This window comes from Neurospora tetraspora (assembly GCF_033439725.1).
Source record: "Neurospora tetraspora strain CBS 560.94 chromosome Unknown B0H65scaffold_8, whole genome shotgun sequence".
Classification (NCBI taxonomy): Eukaryota; Fungi; Ascomycota; class Sordariomycetes; order Sordariales; family Sordariaceae; genus Neurospora; species Neurospora tetraspora.
The window spans coordinates 619,970-643,847 of NW_026944390.1; the positions used below are offsets into that span (position 1 = coordinate 619,970).

Genomic DNA, 23,878 nt, shown 5'->3' on the forward strand with positions numbered 1-23,878 from the left:
TGCTCTTGGGAACTGCTGATGGTACGGTGAGAACCCATTCGTACCATTGTCTTGGATTGATGGGATTTGATCAACCGCGAAATGAGTTGACGGCGGTATCAATCTTCTGGACCTTGGTATACCTTGGCGCACGCAACCGAGCCTCCTTCTAGCCCATCTTGTCCATCTTGAAAGAGCATAACATGGTTACTGGAAATGGAGGAGTCTGGGGTTCGGAGTGCCAGCGTGTACCTGACGACGAGCCCGGCTCACCTGGAAATAGTTGAAACCAAGAATGGAGCAGATGGAGCAAATGGAGGCCATTCGCGGGAACTGGGAGGACGGGACTGCCATGATACGCCGACGTCCCAACACGGGCTTTACCAGGGAATCGCCGAATACGATAGAGCCAAGCCGTGCCGGCGACAGCCTATTGGCCCGATGGCATTCCAAGAGGCTTCCAAGAAATCCCAAGATTCTTGTCACCAAATGGCTGGCATTGACTTGGCGTCTTACCTCGTCTTGGGTGGTGGCTATGCACCGCCAACCAACATTGTTGGTTTTAACCTCCCTTTCTCCCTGGGAACACGAGAATGTGCTGACTCTCACTCTCTCTTCTTCTTAAAACATTCATCGCTGGCTCTTGCTGTTTCTTCATCAGTCTATCGCTAAACCCCTCTTCCGCAACATCTCTGTTGCCCTTTTTCACCTTCACTGCCATAGCGCTCGTTTGTATGGCATTTTAGTCACGTTATTTTTTGATTCTATAATCAGCCAGTTCCCGCCGCATCCACGCCTCGTTTAGCCCTTAGCCACCTGAATATATAACGATTATTTGTCTGGATAACCGTCACCATCGAAATGCGTTCCACCATCATCATCACAGCCCTCGCGGCGTCTGGCGCCGTTAATGCCGGTGTTACCGGCACCAAGAACTCCAAGCGTGCCACCATCACTCCCATCACCACCAAGGGTAACACCTTCTTCAAGGGTAACGAGAGATTCTACGTTCGCGGTATTGCTTACCAGCCCGGTGGTTCTTCTGCCAACCTCGTACGCATCCCTAACATGACTATCAACGAAACAAACCTTATCGACTAACACACACATCTAGGACCCCCTTGCCGATCCCAAGATCTGCCTTGAGGATATCAAGAAATTCGAGGATCTTGGCATCAACGTTGTCCGTGTCTACTCTACCGACAACTCCAAGTCGCACAAGGAGTGCATGGAGGCCCTCGCGGACGCCGGTATCTACGTTGCCCTTGACGTCAACAACCCGCTGTACTCCATCAACCGCGCGACCCCCCACCCCTCTTACAACGCCGTCTACCTGCAGAGCGTCTTCGCCACCATCGACGAGTTCGCCCAGTACGACAACACCTTCGCCTTCTTCTCCGGCAACGAGGTCATCCACGATGAGGCCGAGAGCACGCTCGCCGCGCCCTACGTCAAGGCCACCGACCGCGACATGAGGGCCTACATCAAGGCGCGCAAGTACCGCGCCATCCCCGTCGGCTACTCGGCCGCCGACGTGTCCAAGAACCGCATGCAGACGGCCAAGTACTTCAACTGCGGCACCGACGAGGAGCGGTCCGACTTCTTTGCCTTCAACGACTACTCGTGGTGCAAGAGCGACTTCAAGACCTCGGGCTGGGACGTCAAGGTCAAGAACTTCACCGACTACGGCCTGCCCATCTTTTTGTCCGAGTACGGCTGCACCACCAACGGCCGCGACTTCGGCGAGGTTTCGGCCCTCATGGACCCCAAGCTCATGACCAAGGTCTACAGCGGTGGTCTCATGTACGAGTACACCATGGAGGAGAACGGATACGGAATCGTCAACATCACCAAGGGCAAGGACATCACCGACCAGACCGGCAAGCGCATCGAGCTGCCCGAGTTCGCCGCCTACAAGAAGGCCCTCGCCACGTACCCCGCCCCAACCGGCGACGGTGGCTACTCCCAGACGACCAAGGCCCAGGACTGCCCTCCCAAGGATGACGACTGGCTTGTTGAGGACAATAAGCTTCCCGAGATGCCCGCTGCTGCTAAGAAGGTAAGCTTTCCTCTCGAATACGCGTTGAACCATGAAGGAACCCGAAACTAACCAACCCCCCCTCCTCACAGTTCCTCGAGAACGGCGCCGGCAAGGGTCCCGGTCTCAACGGCCCCGGCTCCCAGTGGGCCGGTGATGCCTCTCCCACCACCACCGGCGGCTCCGGTTCCGGCTCTGGTTCCGGCTCCGGCTCCGGCAGCGCTTCCTCCACCGCTTCTGCCACCCAGAACGCTGCTGGTTTCGCCGTCTCTGGTCCCCTGAACAAGGGCCCCTTCGTCGTCACCGGTCTTGCTGTCCTCTTCACCCTCGTCGGTGCTGTTGCTTTGTAATTTAGCGACGAACCGACTATGTGAGTGAGTGCATGCGTTGTTTGAATTATTTTTATGTGCATAGTATTATACCATACGAGAACATATAGACATGGAGGATGGAAGATTAAACTTGCAGGGGTTTTTGGGCGTCTTGAAATTTCACTTCTGCTGAGGATAATACCTAAACCGGTTAATCACGTTTCGCGATGCTTTCAAACTCTTCGTTATTGACTTGTTCGTGTATACTAAGTGTATGTTTTGAATGTGTTGTCGTTTGTCTAAGCCGTTGTGATCTGCCGCACATCAGGTTGATCAGGGTTCGGTATGTATCGACAAAACTGTCGATGATGTTCAGCGATTGCCGGATGTGCGTGTACATCATTGCGCGACTCAGGGATTCATACCGCTCAACCTAACTGGCTGTTAAGAACTGAGATCGACCGCGCCTGGTGAGATCATGATGATCTATGCCAGCTTATTCTGACCTCACTTCCTGATGTAGGTCGGTACCCCTCAACATAGAGGTACCTTCCAATATCATCAACTTGTTGTTTTAAATCAACTTCCTTCAAATCATCGAGTCCTGTTACAGCCACCATCACCGATACATAAGGTATGCCCCAACTCAGCTTCACTTTTCATTCCTCTTTGCAGGTGCTGACGCGACCAACGCTGGTCGACGGCAACGACGAACGGGTCGGGAACCAAACCCATTGTCTCGGTGCCGACCGGGAGATGGGAACACAGCTGGGCAGCCACGTTTGTGCAGCTTGAGGCAGGCTTCGTTCTTCCACCGGACGGCACGGGCATGTTGGAGAACGAAATGCCCAAAGAGCGGCTCGAGGCCCGCGACCCAATGATGCGGACCGTCTTCTGTGGTGTAACGCCGACCGTGACACTTTCACGCTCATCTGTCTTCAATAGGGGAGGAGGCTCCTAAATACCAGAACCTAACTGGGAATTTCTCTTCGAAATATAGTCCCAGTTCGGTTCGTTCCTACTTAGCTTGATGTGGCGCGTGTCATACAGATCCAATTCCTAGTGGACGAACGGCATCCTACCCGTCCGCCCGCCCGCTTGCCGCTGAAAATCGATGTGTGGTCGATGCCCGTGGTTGACTGTCCGACTTGGTAGAGTGGGGGTAGACGGTAAGCTGAGAGGAAAGAAGTGACGACGCTCGATCTTCACCAAGGCAGTGAGAGCAACCTCAACTGACTGAAGATTCCATGAGGAGAAGCTGGAGAAGGCATGAAGTGTCAGTGAGGCGGGTGCATGAGAGATGCAACTGCCGGGGAAGAGTTGTAATGGACGAACTTGAGCCGCGACTTCCCCAACTGTTGTGCGATGATCAACACCGAGGGAAAGTGCATTACAACGAAGCCTGTCTGAGATGACCTGAATATCAGGAGGCTGGCAGCGTTTTTACTTCGCTTCACTTTTCCCCATCTTTATTCTGAGCTTTAGTCCGTCTTTTTCTTTCGTCCCAGAGTGGCATTTGTACTGGCAGGCTTGTTGTTCAATCGATGACACGCCTGTCCAGGTCCCACATTATCAATATCACCATTTTTGGCTCATGTTGACGACTGGAGGTGAACGCCCACTTGTACCAATGGCGCTCCTTTCAGCGGCAAAACTTGCCGCCCTCATTGGCATCTGTAAGTCCAGCCTCAATACCTTTCTTCCCAGCTCCCCATGTAGAGCATCTTGGACTTGTCCACCAACTGAACCCGGCTTTAGTTTGCTCCGTTGTCGCCGTCGAAGGTCGTCCCGATGTTCATAACCACTTTGACTTCCCAGGGTCTGGTCAGGGAGCGCCTGTCGCTCAGGGAGTGCCGGACGATGTTCGCGACTGGAGACCATATCAACGCTACTACCTACATATCCACGGAATCATCGCTGCCCTCGCCTTCGTCATCCTTTTTCCTCTCGGTTCCATCCTTATTCGCTTGCTTCCCCGTCGTATGGCCCTCTTCGCCCATGCTACTTGGCAACTCTTTACGCTACTTGTCTATATGGCCGCCGTTGGAATCGGTATCCACCTTATCAAACTGAGGCCCGACATGGTATGTATTTCTCTCTCGCTCCCCAATCTTTTACTTCTTCTTCTTCGGTATTCCTCTTTCCCTTTCACGAAAGCTGACATCTTACCACCATCAAAAAAGATGAGATTCGGACGTATGAACTACCACCCAATCATCGGCATCTTCGTCCTCGCCCTCCTGTTCATTCAACCCCTGGTTGGTATCTTCCACCATAAGGAGTACAAAGTAAATCGCCGCCGCGGACTCTGGTCAGCCCTTCACCTCACAATCGGAAGGATTGCCATCACGGTTGGAATTATCAATGGCTATCTAGGCCTGATCGCAGCGGACGATACAAGAACGAAGGTCAAGGCAATCTATGTCGCTGTCGCGCTGGCCCTTTGGATACTATGGACTGCCATGTCGATGTGGTGGGAGTGGAAAAGGCATAGGCGGGAAAGGTCCGAAAAGGAGCTGGAGCGTGCCCTGGCCGAAGATAGGACAGGCGTTGGAGCCAACCGCGGAATAAATGGGATAGGAAATAGAAGGCCGGTCAATGATCAGAGCGACACAAGGGCGAGGGAAGCACTTAGGAAGGCTAAGAGATCGAGAGTTTGAGGTTAATGGGGTTCGATGTCGGAGTTGATCGTGTGACGAGTCCGTGTTGTTGGAGATAGTTTGAAGTCTTGCCCTTTTAATGACCTCGAAGGAGTCTTGGCGTTGTCCGGCCCGCATCCTGTTAAAGAACAGACGATAAAAATAGCTTTAAACATAATTGTTATCCACCGAACTAAAATGTCTCACCAGACCATTCCGTGAATATCACTGCTGTTGTGTATGATCTCCAGCCCGCCACGTTTCGCCTAGTTAAATGACTTCATTTGCTTCATCACACCACCCGCCTTGCTCTTTTCCCTATGTGGACCCAGCACCATGGCCCCATGCTCCATCACCACATACAAACATGAGCTGCGCCCCAACGCTAAAAGCTTGAACCCTGAGAAAGTCTCATCAATCATCACGATCACTGACGTACTTGCCGTCCATCTGCAGCGCAGCAAAGCAAATCCCTATGATAACGAACGGCCAACCAAATAAACCATCAAAACAGAAATCGTCCGAGTCCGAACCGGACTAAACCGAGACGGAAGGACGGGGGATACGGATCGCTCGTGGGCACACAGCCTCACGACGATACCGCAACAATAACAACGAAAATGCTCATCGGCAAAATGCTCAAACTGAGTCAACAACTCAACAAGCTCTCAAAACCCATCCTCGTCTACCTCGCCGCCCTCCAAGACGTGCCCATCAACATCGCCACCACCCTCACCACCGCTGCGACTACGACCACTTCGTATTACGTCGCTAGTACTTGTACTGAGAGTCCGACGGCGGTTTGTCAAATCCAGTTTGATCACAAGAATCAAGGGCATCAAGGGGCTGGGACGGGGCCGACGCCGTTTCCTTATGCGTACTCGTCATCATCATCACTATCGTCATCCTCACCAGAAGCGATACCTCCAATCATCTGGGGGAGTTGGATAAACGGCGGTGAAGAAGACTTTCTTCAGATCCTGCAGCGTCTGTGGGTGTAGGTTATGCTTTGAACGCTCGGATTCCATTATCCCGAGGAAGCGGGTCCGGCAGATGACGCGCAAGGCGAGCTCGGTGCGGTGGAGGATGTTGAAGAGGGAGAGGGAGGCTTCGAGGTTGGACTCGAAGTCCGGGGAGGGAGACGGGTGGTAGTTGGGGTTTCGCGGGTTCCGGGACCAGATGCCTAGGGCCATGCCGGCGAAGGGGGTTTGGGAGACGAGAGAGGCGGCGAGGTTTTCGATGATGGGGATTCCTGTTGCGGTGATTGGGTTAGCTTGAGGGTGTTTTTTTTTTTTTTTCGACTTTCTTTTTGAGTTTCATTGGAAGGCGTTTTGGGGAGGATAAAGAAAGGGCGGTTTTTTGAGCGGGGGTTTCTTGCATATCATATGGCATGGATGTAGTTGGGTTTGGTTCATCAGGGTTTTCGGTGATGGCTTTGGGTAAAAGGGACAACGGTGGGATACGGATCGACTTTTACGTACCGCAGTTGAGAATGGATTCGGTACCTATGATTAATACGGGCAGTTAGCAAATACCCAGCGCAATGCGTAAAAGTAAGAGCAACGTCTTCAGTTTTCATACCTTGAACCCTGAATGCTAACTCTGTCATCAATGCCATGCTTTCCGAGTCCGGTGAGAGCTCACCCCATATATCGACATGGGGTCGCTTGCGCAGTTCAATATCAAATTGTACAGCTTTATAGATTAGGTAAGTCAAACTGTTTGGTTCAATCAAGTCCTTGGCTGCACTCTCGTCAGTCTCCGGCATTTTGTAGGAAAGAGGAAAGGGCACCACCTACCATATATGACGGCGTCCTCCGGCTGTTCAGGCTTTAGTCTGATGGGTATGAAGAAAGAATCACTCAGGTACATGTACCTCACGATCCTCATATAACCCCATAGTCTTCGAGCGGGCATTCGTAGGTATTCGGCGATAAGCAGGTCTCGGTTGCGTTGGCGAATTTTCTCATCTACTCCGCGCGACCAGTAGTCAATCTTGATGCGCAACGTCATCATCAAGAGAGTTTGCTCTTTGTCCTTTTCTACGGTGTGGACAGAGCCGCCTGGTAGTAATTTTATTAGCAAGTCCAATTCCGTTTATGCTCTCCAAGGGTGATGTCGTACCTAACATCCGGTATTGTGGGGTGGGTGTAAATCCAGGGGAAGTTCCTTCGTGGCTCGACTCTGGTTGTTCCACCCCCTCATCGATAGCAGCGCGAATCCCGTCAATCCAGAGTGGCTTTTTGTCCGTCTTGCCACTCAAAAGTCTGTTGAAGTCCCTCCTCACTTGCTGGTCCACAAGTCGACTGTACTCGTGGTCAGCAGCCACATGACACTTATTGACCCTTGTCCACTTTGTTTCCTTCTTCGAACCAAACGACCGGGAAATCACTTCCAGTTTCATCAAAATCTTCTCACGCAGATCTGCGTTCTCCCCGATCAACGTCTTGCCGTACTCCAATGGGGCAGTCAGATACCATTCGAGCGTCTTTCCGAAGGCGTCTTTGGAGTTGAAGATGAGACTAGTACAATGTACGCACTTGTCTAAAAGAATCGAGTTGATCGTGTTGACGTGGCGGCTTTCAACTGAGAAAAAATGGAAAAGATAGCTGTGATCTCTTCTCTGACAGCCGTCTTCGCCATCTCGCAGGCACAAACGACCATTAACAACCTTGACGTGGCTGTTGTGTGGTTTGCCGATAGGAAGATCCTCCAGCACACTTTGAACAGGGCCAAATCCTGCAAAAGCAAGGGATCGGTGTGCTTCCCTTCTAGCCTTGACCTCCGGGCAGTTGTCCTCTAGTGGCTCAGACAAGTACTGGGAGCGAAGAACGATCATGAGCTTGGGGGATACTGGCACAAACTCGTGAAAAGGTGCCCGCGCAAGTGTCTCAATACGGTCCGATCGGACGTTTCGAGCGAACACCTGCACCTCATCGGAGACCGTGTAGCTGTTGTCAGTGAGGATGAATTCTTCTTCGGGGTTCGATGGGACGCAAAATGCCATTGTATTGCACTGGAGGTTGTAGAGGAACCATTGAGCATCGTCGGGATACATATGTTTGCCGATTTCGCGGGCCCACTTGAACTCTGGATCTATTTCGAGCTCGACGATGGTTTTGATGTTATTCAACCATACATCTATGGGTGTTTTGAACTGAGGATTCTCGGCCATGTATTCGCGGAGCTGTTCCCGGTCTTGATCGGAGTATTCGGTTGAGTTTTCGTGGTGGAAGCGCTTATAAAACACGATGTTGCGATATCTCATGAGGAAGAGAAACTTGCGGAGCAGGGAGCGTTCATCCCACATGAGACGGACTGCGGGCTCCTTGGCTTCCAAGGCTTTGGTGACTTTGGTGACGATCTGGGCTGCCTGAGCCTCAAGTCTGGACAACAATTTCTCAACATGTCTCCGCTCTTTGTCCGGCTTCGTGATGAAGTCGTCGTACATGTTGATCTGCCCCAAAATCCTGGAAACGGGCTTCTCGGTGAAGGCGGCGGCGTCCTGGGTCATATCGAGGCTGCTGATCACCAGGTCTCCCGGAAACATGCCCTTCTCATACTTGGGCTTTGGAGTTCCTTTGGGTGCTTTGGGTGCCTTGGGGACCCTGTGGGCGAAGTTCTTGAGAAGGAACTGGGGGACAAAGTGTTGGTACTGGCCATTCGATGCGGCGGGCGCCATATTGTTTGGCTTGGGATGTGACATGGTTTGATGAGAGGTGATGTTGTTCTTGAAAGCGAGGTTGATGTAGGAGGAACTTGAAGTTGGGAAGAAAGTGTGCAGCGGTTGTGTGCCGTTACCGATCTCTTTTGGGAAGTCAGGTCGTCCATGAGGATATATATAACCAGCTCGTCCACAGCCGTTCTCGGTGTAATCCTGAGAGCGACATCCTCAAACACCAGAGACCCATTCGTGAGACAGTGAGGCCTACAGCGGCGGGGTTGGTTTTGTAGGCCCCCGTCTTGTTGACCCGTCTTGTTGGCTCGTCTTGTAGGCCCCCAAAAGAAGAAAGACCGCGCTGATTGGCAGCTCGGAAGCCCTATCTGTCAATTCGTTCGCAATGAAGACACCAGGCAAATTGGGCTCAGTCTGCTTGCGTTGGGAAGTTTGTATGCCTCCATTGTGGGCAATCAAAGGGGGCCAACTAGGAGACGTTGCCGTCAAACACCATCGACGTGGGAGAATCCTCGGGCTGAACGAGTTGTCACTTGACAGGCCGCAGGCGGGGTAGCTTTGTAGACCTCCAAGAGGAAGAGTTGGGAGATGGCATGATGCTTCTTCGCAATCAAGCTCATCGAAATGTGCCGTCTGTCACAGTGCTGTTGGTGTTTTAGAGACAGAGGTTGTGTTGAGAATTTGCCATGCAGAAGGTGGGAAATAGGTGATGGGGAAGGAGGGGAAGGGCAGGTGACATTTGCGCGCTTCAACACTAGGGAGTGGTTCTATAGTCACAGATTCCCCACTGATTCTCAACAACAAATTATCGGGCGTGTGGCTCAGTTGGTAGAGCGTTCGCTTAGCATGTTTCTGAGCATGCGAAAGGTCCTGGGTTCGATTCCCAGCTCGTCCACTTCTTTTTCGACTTTTTTTGTCCTTGACATTTCCACTCTTTTTTTTTTTTCCTTCCCTTCTTTCGTAACCTTGGTTGCACTGATGCGCGGCATTTCATTACAGGGGGTTAACTCCCACGTGCTGCCGTCCGACTTCCGGTTTCCGTCCCTGTTTGATCTTCCCAGGGGTCCACGGACATGGCTCTTTTCACGGGGAGTTGAAGGCTTCTTGAAGGGCGTACATTTTTAAGTCAAGTTGAGACTTGAACATAGGAACTCTATGTCTTCGGACACGTGTTAAAAGCACGTCATCGAGGACCGGAAAGAGAGACGACTGACAACCTCTACACAAAGCTTGTTTGGTTGTAAAGACAATATTGTTAGTTAGGATATTGCTAGTATTTTCCCACAACACATGAACCCTATTACCGATCATGCCATCATTGTGATCAATTGCTCTCCAGCCCAACTTCCTTTCCTGAAGGAAGATGTTCTACCCTTTACACTATTTGCTTTCCCCGTGAACCATCCGTAAATCGTAAATGAGTGTCCTATATGTCCAATGCCCATACCGTACCCATGATCGTCATTACTCGTCGCAGTCATTTACCCTTTCCTTCATCCAAGCCAGTTGAGTTTGTCCTTGAGTTAATCAGTATCAAAGAAGCTCACCTCCCTTCCCCTCGTTCCCTTGCCCGCCGCCCCCGAATCCACCAACTCCATCACCCTCCCATCCCACCTCCTTACCTCCTCACCGTAGAACCACCAAACGCCCCCCACTACAGCGGCAATCACTGCTTGTGCCACCGCAAACCCAATACACATATCTCTCAGTCCATGCCCTGAAGACAGAACCGCGCCGCTACTCGGACACGAGATACTACTAGGGACTGCAATGACGAGGATCCCGGCAAACAGAGTCCTCCAGCACCCCACGCCGGCCGCCATGTCGTTTGCGGTCCTGGTAGCCACGGTCTGGTTGTTGGACGAGGACGTCGACGCCATGCTCATCTGGATCAAGGGACGGGAGATGGCGTCAAGGACGTACGCCCCGGTGGCGAGGAGACCAAGGGTGAAGCTGATTGCTGAGAGGTTGATACTCGAGATCTTCTCATTGTTGATGCCCGCGTCGGTATGAAGGCCAAAGGCGAGGACGCCGATGAAAGCGAGGAGGGGACCAGCCGTGATGGCGGCCGTGTTGACCTTGTTATTGAACTGTATTGGTATGGAGGCAAAGACGGGGAACTGTGACTGTAATCGAGGTAGGAAGAGCGGTAGGAGCGTAAAGATGACCGTTGTAGCGGTGGCGAGAAGCCAGGGACCCGTCATGAGGACGCCGATGGTGGTTGTAGTATAGGCGGAGTGGAACAGGAGGGAGAGAGACGAGCTGAAGGCCCATAGTGAGGAGTATGGGAGGAAAGATGTGAAGAAGAGAATAAGGGTAGTAGGTGCGATGAAGGCACGAGGTGCTTGGAGCAGAGTGGCCGAATCTGCCGATCCACGTGTGTAGGAGTATGGCTTCATCTTCACGATGTAGTTGTTGATAGTATCGAAGATACGGTCCCGTCGGATACCCTGACACATGGACGCCTTGTACGGACTTTCACTACCCTCATCAATCCGAGGTAGTGCATAAGTGCGGTCATATGCTGTCTCGGGCACACCGAGGGTAATGGCCGGCACGGCAAGGACCAAAAAGCAGCTGAGAATTGTGAACTGCAACTCGAACCCAGTCTGGCCTCGCGAGGATACCCCACCAAGTAGTGGTGCCCCCCATGTAGTTGTGATGACGACAATGGTGTAGATGGAAACCCGAAGGTTGCGTTCGTGTTCCTTGAAAGCGTTAGCCGTGTACGGGATAAAGTCAATGAAGAATCGGGTGGAACTTACAAAGAACATATCGTAAATGGAACTCTGGACCAAGCTATCAAATGCACCCCATCCCAAACCTTGAAAAACCCTTGCGGCCAGGCATTGGCTGTAGCTGGTCCTCACGCTGGTGTTCCATATGGTACCAATGAATAACAGTAATAATGAGATGAGGTATAGCGGTCTTTTGCCGCATATTCTCGACGTCACAAGACTGACGAGCCCAGTAAAGGCGGATAGAATCAAGGGGACACCGGTCAAAGCCGCGGCGGCAGTGTATGATACACGATACCCATCAGCTGCCTGAGCATTTACACTGATGAAGGCTGTCTTCATAACTCCAGTTAAAGCTACCATCAGCAGCAGAGCATAAAAGCTGAACTCCTTCCGCCAGCGGGGCCAGTTCTGAAAACGTGAGCTTGTGAACTTGCATAGTGAGTGGCAGAAAAGCGTATGAACTTACCAATGGGTCTTCAGGATCATCGCTTGGTTGCGGTACCAGCTCAACGCCACTGTGCTTGCCTCGCCCATATTTGATAGTCCTTGTGGTCGAAGCTAGAGATGTCCACGACGATTGCGTGTGTAATCTTGAATGCCCAGCTTTCTTCCCCAGTGATGATGCCGTTTCCGGCCGTGTTGGCGAGATCGTGTACAGCGAAGCTTGCGATTTCAAGGGTGGTGGTCGAGTCGGCGGCGGGCTTCTTGGGGAGCTAAAGGTGCTTGATATAGAGCCAGATTGGCTATGTGCTGTGCCCTTCTTTGGTCTTGGTGTTGGTGGTAGCGGTCTGTTTGGTGGTGGTGGTGTCGTGCTTGTAGGAGGCATTGTGTCTGGTGGACTTGCAGAAGACGTCCCGGAGGGTTCCTTGGAAGTACGATCCTTAGTCGGAAGGGGAGGTGGAGGCAACGCCATGCTGAGGCCGAGCGTATCCCGGTTGTCCATTTCGGAATACCAAGCCGAGCAAGCTCAACGTCCAAAGTTCTTGATTTCCAAAGCACGACCCAGCTGCTTGTTACCAGAGCGAGTGTTGTTGTCCCGTTGCCGCTGTCCAGCAGTCGATAACGAAGCAGTCGAGTGACACAAACGAGGAACGGACTGGCAAGAGGAGCAAAGAGGGAAACATGAGCAAGGTAAGGGTTACTCGACAACGGTATTAAGAGAACGACGGAACATGTCACACAGAAGGAGGCCCACACGAGATCAGGCACACTTCACGCTTGTGAGACTGAGAGCCTTGCTCATGACGTTGGCCCTCGAGGCCACATGTTGACGCCCACATCTGGCAGACCTTGACAAGGAAACAAGGGACAAATGGGGCTAGTCAGTATGAGAACCTCGAGGAGGAGAGCCCACGACGATCAAGGGCGCGTTCCAATTTTCGACCATGGTATCCGTTTCCCATACAAAAATGATCCCTGTTGTTGATATACAGTTGATCACACTGCATATTGCGCTAGAGAAGGCACTCAGGACCTCGAGAAGTACCAATTCGACTAGGGAGCCCTGTAACCCCCCTGTACGTGGCTTTTTACCTGCATAAAGGCCTGTCAGCTTCCTAAAAGGGTATCGTGAGATGCCAAGAGTTGTTGATCAGAAAACACAGGAAAAAGCTGCTTTTTTGCTGTTGATCGATGATATCTCCACCATTCTTTGCTGCACCTCTTAGCGATTTGAATCACGGATACTTTGAACTTATTGCTATCGAATGCAGGTCTTTTTTTTTTCCGATTCTGAATACCTTCAAAATTCGACTAAATCGAGCTCAAAGTTCCAACCCCTGTAGCGCCAAGCAAATTCTACCCCCTGTAACGCCAAAGCCTTGGCAAGAGGTACAAGAGGCCCCTTGTAAAAGGCTGCATATTTTGCTTTGTACACGGATCAACAGAACGGATACCATGGTCGAAAATTAGAACGCGCCCCAAATGCGGCATGAGGGAGCATTGTTAACGGCTAGAAACACAAAGACGGAACAGTTCCGGTCAAGGCAAGACAGAGATGGGTACGATCCCTACCTGTCGACAGGGTAGATGATTACCACCCTGACGGGAACCGATTCGTCTGGGAAAGTTCGAAAAGGAATGTTGAAGCTTTTTTCTCGCCCTGTGTTTGGCTCCCTCTTCCCAAGCTCCCAGCTTGCTGGCCTCCCCGCCTTCAGAAAAAGAAACCCTTGGAGCGAAAGACAATCGGAAAGGTACTTGGCATGCGCAGGACACTTGCTACTCATGCAGCTGAAAGAGCTAGGTGCCATGAGCTTTTCTTTTCTTAGCGACAGAAAGTCCAGCAGCTCAGGTCGCACCGCCGAGTATCCATGCCGTACCCAGGAGCCCCTCAAGTTACGAACGATTCGTAGCTGGTCTATTGTACCCCAGTCGGGTAAAGGAAGTAAACTCAAGGTTTATAGCTTCAGGGATAATAAGGACCCGCCCCAATCCGTTCCCGGCGAGGGTAGGTATGAGTTGCAAGCGAGTTTTTGGGTGGTCGGGTTGGCGATTATTAGGCCGGCATTATGACACCCCTGGATACCCAAGTAGTCGGTTGTACGCTCAACCATCTTGTTCTCAGCGAGCTGAAACGGGACTTGAAGCGGGAGGGGGCGCCAATGTCTCGGGAGCCACGGCGTCGACCTGTTCCGCATCGGTTGCTTCTGAGCTTTGGTACTGCTGGAAAGGTTACGTACCAGTTTGATCGCCCGCTTGACAGAAGAAAAGAAGAAGAGGGGTTGAATTCACCAAGGGAGACTCATTGGTGACACTTCGGACCTGTCGCATTCAGGCAAGACGCGATACCATTCGTCTGAGGTGTCGGCTGGAAACGAAAAGAAAGAAAGATGGATATGTCAAAAACTCTGTGCGGGGGAAGATCGAAGACAGGAGCGAGAAGCGAAAAAATTGCATCGGGTTCCAGTTCTTCCAACGAAAACAGAGAAAGAAGGAAAGAAGTGCTTGTGTCACGGCACCTGCCCGTAAAACCTCCCTCTTGGCGTCTTCCCCTGCACCTTCCCGTACAGACAGCTCTGGGTCTTCCTCCTCCAAGCAGTTCCCTTTTTTCGTGAACGAATTGTTGCGCTTTTCGCAGGGAAATTGCCGCCTCGTAAATTGCTACACGAGAACGCAACAGCGATGATACCTCTCCTGTCGGACAGCATCGGACCAAGTCACAACATGACCGACTCATCCAACCCATTGTTAGGTCGAAAAGATCAGAATCTCACCAGCTCAGAGTCGCGTTCATAAATTGTGGACGACCAGGACGCCGGACAATAGCGAGCAATAGCACCTACAGGGGGGTGCCACAGGAGGCGGGGTCTTGTGTTGTCTTTGCTGCAAGGGGCACACCGTCACAGTGGAACCGCAGCTGGTGTGGTGTTTACGCCCGTACACAAAAAGCCCTGCGACCACACCAAGGAATTGGACTCCGATGTATTGAGACAACGGAGACAACAGCAATGCCATTTTCATTATATTGCGCTTGACGCCCTGTTTTGACCTTGAGGAGGGACAGCATCTCTATTTCTCTTCATCACACTCACACGAGGACACGACGTCGGAAAGATGCACTGGAGGTACCTGGGGAATTCCATTGTTTACATTGTTCAGGGGCAGGTTCATAAATTGTTAGTGCAGACCCCCCGAGGATGGATGGATCAAGGGCGCTCATACCTACTTCCACACCCCCTTCGCTCTCCCTGCTCACCTAGCCATTATCACCATTGTTGAATCCCTATATTATAACACTGCATTCTTCATACTTTACACGTATCATCCTCCGGATGGTACACTCATCACCTAATCTTCAACAGATTCAACAGCTTCCTCTCCCAAAAGCGGCATCATCTCCCCTGATCCAGCCCACTCACCACTCACCATCCCATCCCATTCCCGTCCCCCTTCCCAAGCCCATCAAAACGCAAGACGTGGTTACACATAAAAAAAAAGAGGCGATAAAGCCACACATTAGAGATCGGAAACAATCTCATCCATCCATCCATCCATCCATCCACACGAGCAAAGGCTGGAACCGCTCGTCGCGGGAACCCGCTGCAGTGCCTTCTTGTCTCTTGTCCAAGGTACATAAAATACATACTTACACTACAGCCGTTCGGAACAGAGGTACATATACATATACAGTAACTCAGCATGTATGTAGGTACAGCAATTTAGGTGCTTATAGGTAGGTGTTCACTCCAAAAATAGCAGTTGTACCTCTCGTACATCCTGTTCTGTTCTGTTTCATTTCAGGTTGTCCTCACGACACTCTTCCCGCTGCGCTGCGCTGCGCTGAACTAGTCTACTCGTTCGTTGCCTGCCTGTCAACTGTCAACGTGATAAGGAGGACGAGGATTAGGACGAGAATTCATAGTAAGATGTCTGAATCACAAGTAGATAAGTAAATGCATGTCAAAGGCGTGTTTCCCGGGACCAGGGATGGGTGTCAAAGAGCTTCTTGGCTTTTGGTCCTGGAACTTCTTCCCCTCCCTCGCTTCATCCCTCTGTTCTTTGAAGATTATAGGTTCAACCTATCTACTTTTTTCTTTGAACCCGACTTTGCCGCTCTGATATATGTTTCGATCATCAAAGCCTATTCCAAGGGACGTTGATGTTCCATGATATGATGTCGAAGATTTCATTCCATCCCTTTTGTGTCACGACTCACGAGGATTAAAGTGGCTCCGAGGGGGGGTGAAGGAGGGACAATCTTCAGCTTCAATATGAATGGCGTAACGTATTCCTCATACCAATCAAAATGGAGAAAAAACCTGAGGAATATCATCAGGTCAAATGCAGTTGCAATATTAGCGTAACTTCAATTAAATGACTGATTCCTATGCCAGTGACTAGAAACAAATGTTTAATAGACTCTCCAAACTGTACTCCATGACCCAAGAAACGTTTTGAAATCCCATAAACTCCTCGTAACCCATATCTGCGATAGATATAATCGCATCTGTATCTCTGAGTGCCCTGTATAGCTCCTCATTATCCTGTCTTATCCCATGTCACTGTCTATACCATCTATCCCGTGTAGTTCGTCTTGTCTATCGGTATTCGAATGGTCTAGTTCCGTTGGGAGGACCCTATTGCCCAAATAAAATGTAGAGAAAGAAGCAAGTAGAGATGGCGTCTTTCTACGACCAAGACTGATTGTCGGGTGAGTAGAGACAAGGGCGGATCATTTCAATGGTCTCCCATGTTCAGTTCGAAAGGAAGGACCGGATGGCGCTTGAATGCACCGAAAGCTCAATCCTCTTCAATCCAGTTATGCCCGGCCGGTCATCTCCCGGGCGCTCATGTGGTTCCAATGGAAAGTGTCCGAGTCGCCACCGATGAGCATCGAAGGCCAGAAGATCATCTGGACTGGAACTGGAACTGGGCCGGTTGGGTCGATGAAGACGGCTGTTCCGTAAGAAAGTGTCAGCTAAAGCTCTTTAAACGTCAAAAAGAACAATGGTGCAACCCATGACCAATTAACTTGATTCCTTGATTTGGTCCAACTCTGCTCGCAGTCTCATGGGCATCGGCGCTGAACGGCAGGAGATCGGATGAACGAACCGTGGTAAGCCGGTTATCACACCCCAACACCTCCCTCCATCCAGCCTTCGCCCCATGTGCAGACAAGCAGCATTTGAAGCCAACATACTACTTACCTTCCCATTCTCTCGGGTCTCTCCAAAGACGCTCAAGTTTGTTGCTTCCGTCGGGGAATCGGATCAAATAGGACATAGGGAAAAGGGATATAGCTCGCAATCATGCAAAAGACACAATGACAGCCGTACCTTCATGGTTCCCTCCCGCACCCTCGCTCACTTCCTCGCTCTTCTGCATCATGAAGAGCAGCCTGCTCGACCTCACCAGCACCTCGTCGAATTCGAGCTGATAGGCAACCGGTTGTTCATCTTCATCGTATGCTTCGTCGGCTGGCACAAGCAGCGGCTGCTCGCGCCGGTAGTGGCGGTTGTTGGTGTAATCGTCAGTCGGTTTTTCCGTAACACGAAAGCGGACGCCCACGTTCCGCTCGGAGTCAGCCCAGAGAACGGCCCTGGCTGCTTTGGCTTCCGCTAGCCTGGCGAGTCTTTCCTCTGGGGATTCGGGTGCTCTTTCTGGTGTTGCTTCTCGCTGCTCGCTTCTCTTCGCATTGGCGTGCAGGTCTGTGGTTGATGAGGACGCCGACGACGATACTGATGAGGTCGGGGTTTTGATCTGATCGGATAACCAACTGCGCCAGACACGCATGACGCCGTCGCTTACATTGACGTTACTGAGGAAAAAGCCGGGCTTCGGTCCAACTTTGACGAGGTTAGTTGTGCAGCAGAGCTGGGAGAGAACCTCGCCTTCGTCGAGGAAGACCTCCTCGGACGGTCGGTGGTCCTTGACATCTGTGGATGGTGCTCCGTTGTTGGCTTGCTGCTGTTGCCGTCTTGGATAGCGTAGCCTCGGTCGGCGATTCTCCTCCTGAACGACGGGTCTGAAGTGTGAGTATAGGCCCTTTAATCCGGCAAGAGTCGGCTCGGGTTCGGGCCCGTTGGCTTCCTCGTCGCCATTGGGGCCAGCACCGAGCTTATCTGTGCGGAGATAATCGCAGTATAGGTATGGGGTCGAGAGCTTCGCGCTTGGGTGGTAGCATTCAAGAATGAGACGATGTTCTGGAAGGGCAGCGGCCTGCAAAAGGCGCTGGTGGAGAATGTGCAAAGCGACCGAGTAGAAATGGCTGTTCACGCGAACAAGAGGAAGAAGATCGCGAGTTGGAAGCAGGTCGAGGATGTCGTTTAGAATCTGGTTTTCGGGTGGTGTTTGTTAGCGGATGATGCTTGGCGCTAGTGCGATAGGGTGCAAATAGAGGGGATTCCGTGTAAGTGATAAGGCCTGGATAACATATGATAACATACCTCGTTGGGCAACGAGTCCATGGCACTTGTAGAACCCATCTGGTCGCTGTCTGAAGGATGTAATATCGATAGTTGTTCGAATCAGATTGAAGTCAATATGAAAGGCTCGTCCACCAAAGCCGTAGGTAAGGTGTGATATCGCAAGTGCTCGATTGTCTGAAGAAGCTTGGGAAAAGGTAGGCCGGCGTGACGAACAAAGGACCACGGTATATAAAGAAGCCCTCCACAACAGTTATCTCGTCCAACTCGGATCAGGATAACGGTCTTAGATGTCTGTTCTCAATGGCGGACCATGTTGTGGTGGTCATGGATGCCAAGTGTACCTCTAGCGTCGTAGCTACGTTCGCTATCGTAGTCCAACGAGCCGTCCGCGCCCGTGGCGGATGCGTCCGCCAACAGAGAGCGGTGACGTTATGTGTCTTGATAGCACATGTACATCGATGGGCGTCTGTATGGACATACCAAGTCCCGGATGGAGCCGTTGTTCCGCAGCAGAACTAGATACCGCGAAACAGGAGCAGGAGGCCGAACGAGTGGCCAAAAACGTCTGCTCAGTGTCCGGGATGCGACCGAGAAAGTCAGGATATGGATGGGCTGATGGACAGGATTATCGAGCAGAGTCGAGGGGGCCGGGGGTCTAGGGTTCCAGTCGGTCTCTACGACTCTACGGCTCTACGGCCTCTACGCGAGTGCTCAGCAGGGTGCTCAGCAGGGTGCAGGGACACAACCGCACGTTTGACCGGGCAGTGGCAGGGCTGATGTGACCTGACTTGTCCAGAATTGCCAGAACATCTGTCGAGGAAGGGCCAGAAACATCCCACCCATGAGATCTAGATATGCCGACTCGGACGGAACCTTATCCCAGACCCAAAAAGACAGTACTCAGCACGGGCGGATAGAATGTTTGCCATCATCTCCAAGGAGTAACCAGCCAGACCAGCGGTGATCCGGAAGTTTCTCTGTTGCGGAACCGTGAACTTTTCGTCTTCTGAAGGTTGAGTGGGTTAGGGTGACATCAGAGACTCGTTCTTTGTTAACCATTGATGGACAAAAACACACCCCCGTGGGCCCTTCTTTTAGCGGCACGGGCGCCTAGTCTAGACGGGACAGACACCCCCCGAGATCCTCCCGAGATCCGTGGCAGCAAGTGGGGCCCAGGGGTCCATGCTTCGGCGGGCCCGGGCGACCCGGGACGCGCCGGGGTTAAGGCGGATTCAACACTGCATAGCGGCGGGCCGCGGGTAAAAACACTCCACAAGAGACGTTTCCTCTCCTTTCCCACATTGTCACCCAATGCCCATGGCTGGCCAGCCCGTAGTCCGTAGTTCGATGGCCGTTCGATTCCCGTTCGATCTTTTATGACCAAGGGCCTTGCATCTACGGTTAAATGCAACCATCTACACGAGAGGAGTGAACCAAAAACATCAGAAATTGGGAAGTAAAAACTTTCCAAACATGCCGATTTAAATCCTTTGAACCGACACCACCAACCAAATTAAGGGGCTTTATCAGTTCGAAAATGTGGCATGTTGTTGAAACGAAATCCAGGCCATCCTTAAATCGTCCTCAAACAACAAGAGAGTCATGTCAGCAAAGCCACGGGGGTTACGAATTAAATTGCATCCAGTGGTTAGAGTGATGAGAGTGGTTCGAAGCAGTGTAATCGGGATCCTTTTCCCAAATATGTTGCAGGACAACCGGCGAGTTACCTCTAGGAGCTTTGATGTTCAACATCACACCAGGTGACGTTGCGGCCAATGATGTATATGCTCTGTGGCCATTGTCATCTCCGGCTTCGCTTGCGTGTAGGTTGTGTACGTACACGCTGTGCACAGGCAGTATTCGGATCTGTGAGAAGGAACGGAGTTGCAATATTTCCAAGATAATGACTGCGTTTTAGTGATACAGATTAACCCATGCTTGGGAGACTGAGGAGAGGAGAAAACACCGTTTGCGCCGTGGTACCATGACCGTAGAGCCCTAGCAAATAAAAGCAAGGCATGCAAGTCGAATAGGTTCATTCTCCCGTGAGGGCGTACACCCAAATGTGTCCTATCCTCTTTTTCTCTCCTTCCTTTTTTCCTAATGCCCGGACCAAATTCAAAGACATCCCAAGTTCCCCGGTTTCCACACCCAAGAAATGACCCCTCATATTCTGGTATTGCGGCAAGACAAAGTTGTAAAAAAAAACCCAAAACGCCCGCTTATCCCGTATGCTTATGTTGTTGAATACGACCAAGGAAATTTATGCGAGAGGTGGTTACCCGCACATGTCGTCGAACTAATTACCGAAATTCAGGACCATGTTATCATCGTCATCGTCATCATCGAATCCAGTACTGTTGCGGAGGCTGGTTGGTGACCACAGTCCCATAGACACCTTACGTCCACGGCCTGTTGAGAGACTCGAAGGCTTACTCAAGCCGAATGATGAGACACCACTTCCAACCGTAATCCCACCTCCACTTCCGTTGCTGGCACTGGAGGTACCAAACACAAACCTAGGAGTGGTGGAGGAGCCACTAGAGACTCTGCGACTGGCGCTCAGGGGACTGTCAGACACACCCCCTCTCCCTCCCACAATGTCTTGATAGGAGAAATTCGACGTCGTGGAAACAGAGTGGGAGTGAGTGTAACGGTTCCGGGCAGTGGCGACACTAGCGATGGAGATAGATGTAGACCGCGACAGGTTCGGTGCTTGGCCAGGGGTACGCAGATGGTCTGTGTTGGCAAACAGCTTAAGATCATAGTAGTGATGGATGGGCGTCGTTCCCTTCTGGCCAGTGTTCGTTCGCTGGATACTCTCATGTATTTCCTGATCCGGCTTCCGAACCGCCATTGTGAGTGACGCCATGGCAACGTCTGCGAGGACTGGTTGATGGGTAATGGCGCCAATCAGTGCATTGCATCCCGCACCATGCGATACCAAAATAACGATAGATTCGGTCTCCACGTCGTCACTATCTTCGGATTCCTGGGCCTGGGTCGACTCTCTCCGACCGAACCGAGAAACCGTCTTGGTGACCATCTTGGTAGGGTGCTCGGCCGTGGAATACCAGTCAACTAGCATCTGAATACCTGCGCCAAACCGTCTATGCATCGAGGTCCATTCCTCGGGGAAGGAACCACCGTCGCCCCAGTTCAGAGGAGCCCGCATCGAATCCCATTGGTAGTCAATATCACAGCACGCATCCCGAGCATGTGCGACATAGCCCGGAGGGATAGTGTTATTGCCATTGACTGCGTAATGGGGAACTGGGGGGACGTAACCCATGGCTGGAAACGGTTGAGTGGCCGACTGCAGGGTAGAATCGGGTTGAGACTGGCAGGTACTCTGGCTACTGGCGCTCTCGCTTCTAGGCAGAGAACCGGCCACGCTGGACAGGTCATCCTTCTCCAGATGGTCAACGGGGCTAATTGTCGGGGAAAGAGGGCTATGCGTGCGCTGCGCGGTCGGGCTCCAAAGCTGCCCTTGGGAGTTTGAGTGATGGTGAGCGTTGAAATTAGGGTAGCTGCTGTAATCTTCGCGTCTGAGGAGATCTGCCTTGGCGCTTGCAAGCATCATGACAGACTCGGGAGGTGGGCTGATGAGCTCATAGTAGCCAGGTGACAGCCACTCGCCCAAAAAAGCGTCCAGCCGGAGAACAGATTTGCGGATGGCCGACCCTTGTACTATCTTTAAGGGTGCTGGGCCAGAAGCAGAATCGGACGCGGTAGACGGCCTTGCTCGGTGACCGTGGGCAAAGCTCCCTGAAAGCTCTTTGTTATCGCCTCCCGTAGAGGGTCCGAATGGGGTCGAGTCTTGTGCCAAACCGGCACTGATGGCAACGGAGGTCTGGATGCATCGCAGAAACGGGGAGCTGTGAATGACGACCTCGTATCGTTTGCGTTTCGGTTTGGCCGAGGGGTCGGTTTGCGCTGCGGCCTTGGCAGCTGTTTCGTCCTCCTTGACTCTGTCTCGGATAATGTTCCCTATCCGCGCTCCAAGGTTTTTGGCTTGGTTCCAGCCACTATATGTGAGGGGAGGATCGTAGGGAGTCGGCGATGTGAGATGCCAGTTCTTGTCGGCTACATCAAGGCGCAATCCGTGCCTGTTTCATGGCGTGGTCAGTTACGTCCGGACAAAATTGGAGACACGAAGGCCACAAGACGCCGCGCAGAAAGCAACGCCGTGGCCATCAAGGTACACAAAAATTCAGCTTACCTCACAACGAAAAGGTATGCTGGGGGTTTGCCCATGTTGGTATCCTGTGGATCTTGGTATGTCGATGGCCAAGACAAGAAGGCGAGGTGTTGAAGACGTCGAAACAGCAGCTGGTGCTTTATATGGTTATATGGGCCCAGGGACTCTCGTTCCGGACAAAGGAATTCTGTATGCCTGAAGGTTTCAGGACTTGGGACTCAGGGTCCGATTTCGCGCAGGGGTTTGTGTGTAATAGGTAGAACTCGGAGGATGGAGCAAAGCTGGGATCCAGGCTCTTTGGGGAAGGCGAGACGTCCCTTTGACGTGAGAAGGGCAGGCCCACGATGACGATGGGTTGCAGAGATGTCTGTCAGGGCTGAGCCGAGGCCTCCCGAACTCGAATAAGCCCGTCGCGATCGATATCTGTGCAGGCTAGAAAACGAGGCTGTGGCTGAATACTGTGACGGCGGGGGCGTAAAAATCTGGATCGACCGGTGGAAGACGGCTGGGGTGGACTGAGAGCGGGAAGTTGGAAGACTGGAGCGGACGGAGGGACGGTAGTTGGACGGGAGTTTATGGTCGACGTTGGAGACGCGAGGGGAACTGGAAGGGAAGGGAGTGCTACTGTACTTGTAGGTCCCGGATGACCGACCAGAGGCAAAGCAGATGTAGAATTAGTCAACCTGGGGTCTTGGATTGCGATGCGAGAACCGGCGTCCGATTTGGGATTTCTGCGAGGTAAACAACAAGTCGTAAGTAATGTAATGCCCGGGCCACTTGCAGTGTTTTCGACAAGGTTGCAGACGTGTTGCAAGGTTCACCGTCCCTCTCGATCGGACTCTAATATTTCTTAATGTTAATAGAGTTGACGCACACACAAGCGGGGCTGCAGCCAGCGTAGCGGCTCCCGGGGTGGGGATTAGCGCGCAATGGTGGAGGAAACGTGCAGCGTCAAAGAAGAATGGAAGCTGCCGGAGTTCCACTGGGAGTCAGAACTCTGGACATCAACAAAGCGCGCTTGAGGGAAGGAACTGAAGGAACCCTGACAAACCTGAAGTGCAAGTCTGGGCGACCAACCTTCAATGAGCCGGGTGATTGCTCGTTTAGCTCCTTCTTGGCGTGATATATTTGTTCGGATTGGTCTGACTTTCACTTGGAACTCGGACGCAGGACGTGCCACGCTCACGAGAGAGGCAAAGCTCTGGCCTGATTCTGGTCTACAGCCCGGTTGCGAACAATATCAACTGACCAGGCGCCGTGACGCAGTTGTATAGAGTACGTACGAAATTGAGGATGACTGGCTGTTTGGGAGTGTGAGTTTGATGTGTAGAGGTTGTTTGCGACCAGGGTTTAGATGTTTGCTTACGTTTATAATCAAAGAGAGAGGAACGGTTAGTAATAGAGATGGGACGATCCATACTCCCCCC

At 51.9% G+C, this 23,878-nt stretch overlaps 6 protein-coding genes and 1 non-coding gene across 7 annotated transcripts; 3 read left to right on the plus strand and 4 right to left on the minus strand.

Annotated features, from left to right (window-relative positions):
- The first annotated feature begins 746 nt into the window (after positions 1-746).
- B0H65DRAFT_309030 (Glucanosyltransferase-domain-containing protein) lies at positions 747-2,461 on the plus strand. The gene is made up of 3 exons (XM_062823263.1): positions 747-1,032; positions 1,094-2,038; positions 2,110-2,461. The coding sequence occupies exons 1-3, from the start codon at positions 841-843 to the stop codon at positions 2,365-2,367; spliced, it is 1,395 nt and encodes a 464-aa protein (XP_062677423.1). The 5' UTR covers positions 747-840; the 3' UTR covers positions 2,368-2,461.
- Positions 2,462-3,833: 1,372 nt separating this feature from the next.
- B0H65DRAFT_309143 (uncharacterized protein) lies at positions 3,834-5,288 on the plus strand. The gene is made up of 3 exons (XM_062823264.1): positions 3,834-4,004; positions 4,087-4,412; positions 4,512-5,288. The coding sequence occupies exons 1-3, from the start codon at positions 3,923-3,925 to the stop codon at positions 4,986-4,988; spliced, it is 885 nt and encodes a 294-aa protein (XP_062677424.1). The 5' UTR covers positions 3,834-3,922; the 3' UTR covers positions 4,989-5,288.
- Positions 5,289-5,671: 383 nt separating this feature from the next.
- B0H65DRAFT_309012 (uncharacterized protein) lies at positions 5,672-8,900 on the minus strand. Its single transcript, XM_062823262.1, has 5 exons — positions 7,092-8,900; positions 6,767-7,030; positions 6,549-6,710; positions 6,449-6,472; positions 5,672-6,219 (listed from the first exon to the last, which is right to left on the minus strand). The coding sequence occupies exons 1-5, from the start codon at positions 8,671-8,673 to the stop codon at positions 5,876-5,878; spliced, it is 2,376 nt and encodes a 791-aa protein (XP_062677425.1). The 5' UTR covers positions 8,674-8,900; the 3' UTR covers positions 5,672-5,875.
- A 553-nt stretch (positions 8,901-9,453) lies between these two features.
- Positions 9,454-9,538, plus strand: B0H65DRAFT_t418. Its single transcript has one exon. It is a non-coding gene; the product is annotated as a tRNA-Ala (tRNA).
- Positions 9,539-10,060: 522 nt separating this feature from the next.
- B0H65DRAFT_309206 (major facilitator superfamily domain-containing protein) lies at positions 10,061-12,548 on the minus strand. The gene is made up of 3 exons (XM_062823266.1): positions 11,851-12,548; positions 11,409-11,792; positions 10,061-11,351 (listed from the first exon to the last, which is right to left on the minus strand). The coding sequence occupies exons 1-3, from the start codon at positions 12,325-12,327 to the stop codon at positions 10,167-10,169; spliced, it is 2,046 nt and encodes a 681-aa protein (XP_062677426.1). The 5' UTR covers positions 12,328-12,548; the 3' UTR covers positions 10,061-10,166.
- A 4,093-nt stretch (positions 12,549-16,641) lies between these two features.
- B0H65DRAFT_435625 (uncharacterized protein) lies at positions 16,642-18,307 on the minus strand (the record flags this gene model as incomplete). The annotated part of the gene is made up of 3 exons (XM_062825202.1): positions 16,642-16,778; positions 17,159-18,155; positions 18,269-18,307. 3 exons carry the CDS (start codon positions 18,305-18,307, stop codon positions 16,642-16,644), a joined length of 1,173 nt encoding a protein of 390 aa, XP_062677427.1.
- Positions 18,308-20,549: 2,242 nt separating this feature from the next.
- B0H65DRAFT_445913 (uncharacterized protein) lies at positions 20,550-22,507 on the minus strand (the record flags this gene model as incomplete). Its single annotated transcript, XM_062825774.1, has 2 exons — positions 20,550-22,359; positions 22,473-22,507. The coding sequence occupies 2 exons, from the start codon at positions 22,505-22,507 to the stop codon at positions 20,550-20,552; spliced, it is 1,845 nt and encodes a 614-aa protein (XP_062677428.1).
- Between the last annotated feature and the right edge of the window lie 1,371 nt (positions 22,508-23,878).